Source organism: Frankliniella occidentalis, unplaced genomic scaffold, assembly GCF_000697945.3.
Source record: "Frankliniella occidentalis isolate FOCC.00 unplaced genomic scaffold, Focc_3.1 Scaffold28, whole genome shotgun sequence".
Classification (NCBI taxonomy): Eukaryota; Metazoa; Arthropoda; class Insecta; order Thysanoptera; family Thripidae; genus Frankliniella; species Frankliniella occidentalis.
The window spans coordinates 1,640,230-1,645,605 of NW_026267158.1; the positions used below are offsets into that span (position 1 = coordinate 1,640,230).

Consider the following 5,376-nt stretch of genomic DNA (forward strand, 5'->3'; position numbering starts at 1 on the left):
TAGAAATTGATTGATGAGTCACCTCCAAATTTTGTTGTTCACAGGCTTCTCCGGCATCATCAGAAGCTATACTAACAAAAATTGGAATTTCTTTAACTGGCATTTCATCCGACTGGTTTGATCGCTTAGCCTAGAAAATATTAAGTACAGTTACATACCAAGTAATAAAAAACTGAAATATTCAAAGCAGAACGTAATGTGTGATTGTTTGGTATAGCTTACCCTCCTCTTAGTCTGCCGAGTTGCAGGTTTAAATGGAATTCCACAAGCCTCAGAGAGATCGTGTTCAGCAACATGTGATAGATACATATCACGACTTACAGAGTGGAAACGACACTTTTTACAGCTGAACATTAAATCAGAGTCTTGACCTGAATTCACCATGAAAACAACATCCATTCGTAAGCACAATTTAAGATCATGCAAAATATGAACTACAAGAGGAAAAACACTTATTTCATTTATTAGTGCATACCTGGGTGTTTAGTACGTAGGTGAATTTTGAATGTGGTAGACTGAATGCAAGCATAAGTACAGTATGGACATTTGTATGGTTTATCACCAGTATGGCGTTTCTTATGTCTCCGAAGTGAATTGTGATCAGCTGTTGTGTAATCACACTGATCACATCCATAGGGTCGATCACCTGCATAGATAAACCCAAACTTCAATAAAATTCAATTTATACTCAAATGTTGACACTTTTGAATATTACATTTATAGTACCTGTATGTTGCCTTAAATGCATCTTGAGAGAACTTCGATTTGCAGCTGTATGCCCACATTCACTACACATATAAGGCCTCACTTTGTTGTGAACTGTATTAATGTGATTACGCAACATACGATTGGAACCAAAGTTACGGCCACAAATTTCACATGTTTCCACTGGGCCGTCTTTCTTGATGTGGATACCCTGCGGGTGCAAATTATCAGTCAATATATTAAGTTCTTAAGAATGAAGGAAGATTATAGTCAAAATAGGAAGTATGAAAGAATTTACCAACCTTATGATTTCGTAACTGTTTAGTCGTCTTAAAACCTTTTCCACATGTGTCACAGAGAAAAGGTTTTTCAGTTCCATGAATCTTTGAATGAACATTCTTCAAGTTACTTAAGCTGCAAAGATGAAGAAAGTAATTGACATATGTATTTAGGCAGTAATTCAATATTTAATAGCTGTCTTCAGGGTGAAATTATCTACAAGATAAATTAGCTAAAGAACTGAACAAACCTAGGGGTCTTGTAACCACATTGATCACAGGAATACAGTTCCAAATCAATAGTGTGACACTTCCACAAGTGGCCTTTCATCTGTTTCCAAGAAGGGCATTCAGTAGAACACTCCGGACATGTAAAAGTAAGTTTTGTTCGTAGAAGTCGTCCTCTTTTTGGCTCACAGTTGTTATCAGTTGCTCCTGATGTTATTTTTAAAGTATCTTCTGTAACATGACTTGGTGTATGGCAGCGTCTATGATATTCCATATTATCATGAGAAAGTAAACGCACTATACATCCATGGACATTACACCTGGTAGAATGAGATCAAATATGTCAGCATACATACTAAGAAGTTCCTACACGTTATTAAAAAATATGTCATTGGAAACTCACTTGTATCCTGCACTAGTGGGCTCATCATCAGACCCATTAGCATTTCCATTCTTTCTCTTAGTATTCCTAGATTTCTTTAGGCCATTTTTTTTAGGTGTTAAACGTTTAACAAACCCTCTCTTGACAAGTTTTTTCCCATCAGCACTCACAGGGCCAGACCCATCTATGTATGAGCAGCTGCTTAATATTACACGCTCAGAGTTAGCACTATTCCTATGAAGAGATGAAGAACTAGTGTGATCATCTTCCATTTCCACATCATACTCTTCTTCATGACCTGAAAAATTAAATGCATAAGTGAGAAAGAACATGCTTATCGAAAGTAGTTTTAGAATATTGAGAGAGAAAAAGTTTTAAAGGAAATATCAAAAGGCAACAGCTGATTTGATTTGTGCTGGCATAATCTTACCTGAAAAATCCTCTGGAGAGGCAGCAAAACAAACCATTAGGGGTGAGTCCCTATCATCTCCTCCTTCAAAATACAAAACATTATCAAGAACTTCTTCCTGACAAATTTCATCAATAACAGCTTCACAAGAAGTGGGAGAGGTAGAAACGGTATATCTGTGTCCACCTTCCACCACAATGGAATGAAGAGTTTTTCCACTCCCAGGACTTTGTTCATTTAATTCTTGTATTAGATGTCCCTGAGCATCAATTGGATCTTGGTCTAGGGGTATATCTAAAATTTGCATGGAGTCTATATCATATTGTATATCTTCCATGTGGATGTTTGCCTCATTGTCACCATCTGTAGGGTTTTGTAGCAGGTGTATTTCCGATTGCATTTCCTCTGATAAAGACTCTAGTTTAGATGAATCTATCTCCACAAACTCAACATGATTTTTCTCCTGTTCAGAATTTTCTAAAGAGGACATCTTGCGAACTCGAATTTTTTGAGTTTCATCAATAACTGGTGGTCTTACAGAAGAAATTGTTTGTGAACGTTGTCTTCCAACTAAAAGAGAAAAATAAAAAATGAAATACCACAAGAAATTTGCTGTGCCTTAGTAAAAATTTAAAAAAAAAACAAAAAAACCTACCTGCTTTTTTAAGAGGAGAAGTTTGACTATTTCTTTGAAAAATTCTTGCAGATCTTTTTGGTTGAATCTCTTCAGGTGCACTGCTTTTATCACCAACTTCATCTGCTGCGCTTGGTGTCAGTAAGTCTCCTTCAACATTTCCTAAAATGTTTGGTTCACCTTTCTCCACATTATCACTAGTTTTAAAAGTACTAAGAATGTTTTCTAGCTCTTCTTGAGCAACATTATGATCTTCTGATAAGTGAACTCTAAGAGACTTTTGAGAAAAGAATATGTTACTGCAACCTGGGCATTGCATACTGCTGTTATTCTGGATGGCAAAAGGAAACATTAGTTTAAAAATGTGACATATTACTTAATCGGAGGAGTATCACCAATTCAAATTGCCAACCCATACCTCATGAGGAACTTGTGAAGCATGTTCTTTCTGAACATGACTAGCGACTGCATCTTGACTCAGACTTAAGAATAGGCAAAATTTGCACTTGAAACATGCTACCTGCTCCACAAGATGAGTAGTTTTCTTCTCTGGGCTGTAAAGGGAAGTGAAAATATCAATAAAGCATATGCCACAAATATATGGGTACTTACATGGGGTAATTTCTCACCTTGGTTGTTTCTTTTTGCGTTTCTTGGAAAATTTTTCTTTATTTTCTTCCAGCTCACTATCAGTGTTCTCATTAGCCTGAATTACTTTACCTGAATTTCAAAATAAGATATTAGAAATATTTGAAAACCTTCTTAAATATCAGGTCCTGTCATGCTTTTATACCTTTGGTCAAGGTTTGGATTGCTGTAGATGGCAATGAGGTATCCTCCAGGAAAAGAACTTCCATCTAATGATAAAAGTAAAAAATTAATAGACAGGGGAAATACATAAAAATGCTTTTAAAGCAATAAAATATTGCTTACATCATCTTCTACGTAAGTTGTCACCTCAGAAGATCTCTGGTCTGTCCATTTTTTATTACTTTCCTCATTCCATTCAATTTTCTCATCTGATGGCTTTCCACTTTGTTTCTCTTTTATAATCTTTATACCTTTAACATGCACACCTGTTTTCCTTGACTCATTCCGCTGGTAATCTTGAGACATTTGAGAAACCTACAGTACAAACAGAATGAAAAATTGGAAGACTGACAAAGATAACTGCCTTTCACTAAAATTTCACTAGCAGTGTTACTGATAGGAAGAAAAAATGGAAGTATATACCTGCTGTTGAGTTAACTGCTGATGATGTATGACTACCTGCTGGTTACTGTCAAGAACAGATAGAACAGAATTGATTTGATTTGACATCATGGAAGAAAAAGATGTCCTCACCCAGTGGCGAGGTAATACATCACGTTCTCAATCAACTGAAATGAGATAAACAAAATGAAAAAACTTACTAATCATAAAATTGATCAATTGCTGTGAACGCAAAATATTCATCTTATGCTTACCTGTGATATCTGCATATGGCTGCGAGAGCAGCAATAATTATACATTCCTGTTCGGTTGTGGTTGACTTTCCATATCTTCGGAACGCTAGACAGAAAATGTGAAAACAATTTTATCAAAAATAGACATGATAAGCAGGTAAGATGACCAGAGAAATGTACAAGCTTGTCCATGTACTTTACTACATATTATACAACACAACAATTATACAGTTCATTTTTATTTGAGTCACCTGATTTATTACATTAAGCAATATTGTGACAAGTAACTTACAGTAAACAACACTTGACAGATGGAAAAATAGCGAAACTGGAACGCTGATTAGGTTATGTACCCACTATAACCCCTGTATACTAGAAATGCAACATAGCAAAGGGCCCCTTCCTTCACTAGGCTAGGAAATAGCTAATGTTGATTATTTCAAGTCAGATATTAAATGTCGCAACAGAATGAGTTTTGAAAGGTAAACACAAGAAAACAGCATTTAAAAACTGAATTTCTGACGCTGTAGCATCGATACAAATATGCCAGCACTACCAACCTCCACACGAGTTTTACTTTCAAAAAATGAAAAGAAATTCAGGAACATCTCTTCGTTTTTTGCTTTTAAATTGATACACAAAACTTCATTAAATTCTTCCTGTCCTCAAACAGACACTGCATTTTAACTGTCGAATGTATGAAAATGCCGCGGTATTTGCATGAGGTGGCAACAGTTATCAGCGCGGGAGTGAAATCCACCTTGGACTAAAGACGCTCCGTAGTTCGTCAAGGGTCCACGTTCAAAACAAAAATCATCAGAATCTAGGAAGATCGCATTTTATATTTTCCTTTTTTGAAAACTTTACAATGCCGCACGAGCAGGAGCATAAAATAAACCGACGTCTGATTTACACGGTGAGGATCACAATATTCGTCCATAGCCCGACAACCAGGACGAAGACCCCGACCGATGCGATTAATATGTCTTTCAATAGCTTCCATTTCAGCCTCCCGTAGCCGATCTCGTAGTGAGTGCACATCTGTCCAAAAAATAAAATAAAACAACTTTCAATTTCAAGACTGATGAGTCCATTACTTGTAGGCGAGGTGGAACTTCATCGGTTATACCTCCATTAATGCCGGGAAGGTAATTCCGAGCATAGACAGACAAAATACTCCCAGTAGGGAAATTATGAAGTCCAAATTTGGTAAGACGATTGCGATTAGATCTGGAGGACAAGGGTATGGAATGGTATCATGATGGTATAGTATTGGCTCCAGTGCCCCCCCCCCC

General features: G+C 36.6%; 1 protein-coding gene across 2 annotated transcripts in view; it reads right to left on the reverse strand.

Annotated features, from left to right (window-relative positions):
• Positions 1–5,316, reverse strand: part of LOC113211600 (uncharacterized) — a 6,271-nt gene extending 955 nt beyond the window's left edge. The window contains exons 1-17 of one of the 2 annotated variants that reach the window (XM_052265527.1): positions 5,211–5,316; positions 4,374–5,122; positions 4,103–4,187; positions 3,870–3,915; positions 3,570–3,761; positions 3,430–3,493; positions 3,266–3,356; positions 3,055–3,190; positions 2,658–2,967; positions 2,024–2,572; positions 1,615–1,891; positions 1,235–1,531; positions 1,008–1,119; positions 727–916; positions 476–646; positions 223–371; positions 23–130 (exon numbers count right to left, since the gene is read on the reverse strand). In XM_052265527.1, coding sequence (XP_052121487.1) covers positions 23–130; positions 223–371; positions 476–646; positions 727–916; positions 1,008–1,119; positions 1,235–1,531; positions 1,615–1,891; positions 2,024–2,572; positions 2,658–2,967; positions 3,055–3,190; positions 3,266–3,356; positions 3,430–3,493; positions 3,570–3,752 — 2,637 coding nt within the window. In that variant the 5' untranslated portion in view covers positions 3,753–3,761; positions 3,870–3,915; positions 4,103–4,187; positions 4,374–5,122; positions 5,211–5,316. Of the gene's footprint in view, positions 1–22; positions 131–222; positions 372–475; positions 647–726; positions 917–1,007; positions 1,120–1,234; positions 1,532–1,614; positions 1,892–2,023; positions 2,573–2,657; positions 2,968–3,054; positions 3,191–3,265; positions 3,357–3,429; positions 3,494–3,569; positions 3,762–3,869; positions 4,016–4,102; positions 4,188–4,373; positions 5,123–5,210 lie in introns of both variants that reach the window. The other variant, XM_026430016.2, reaches the window with a different exon arrangement.
• Positions 5,317–5,376: the final 60 nt, after the last annotated feature.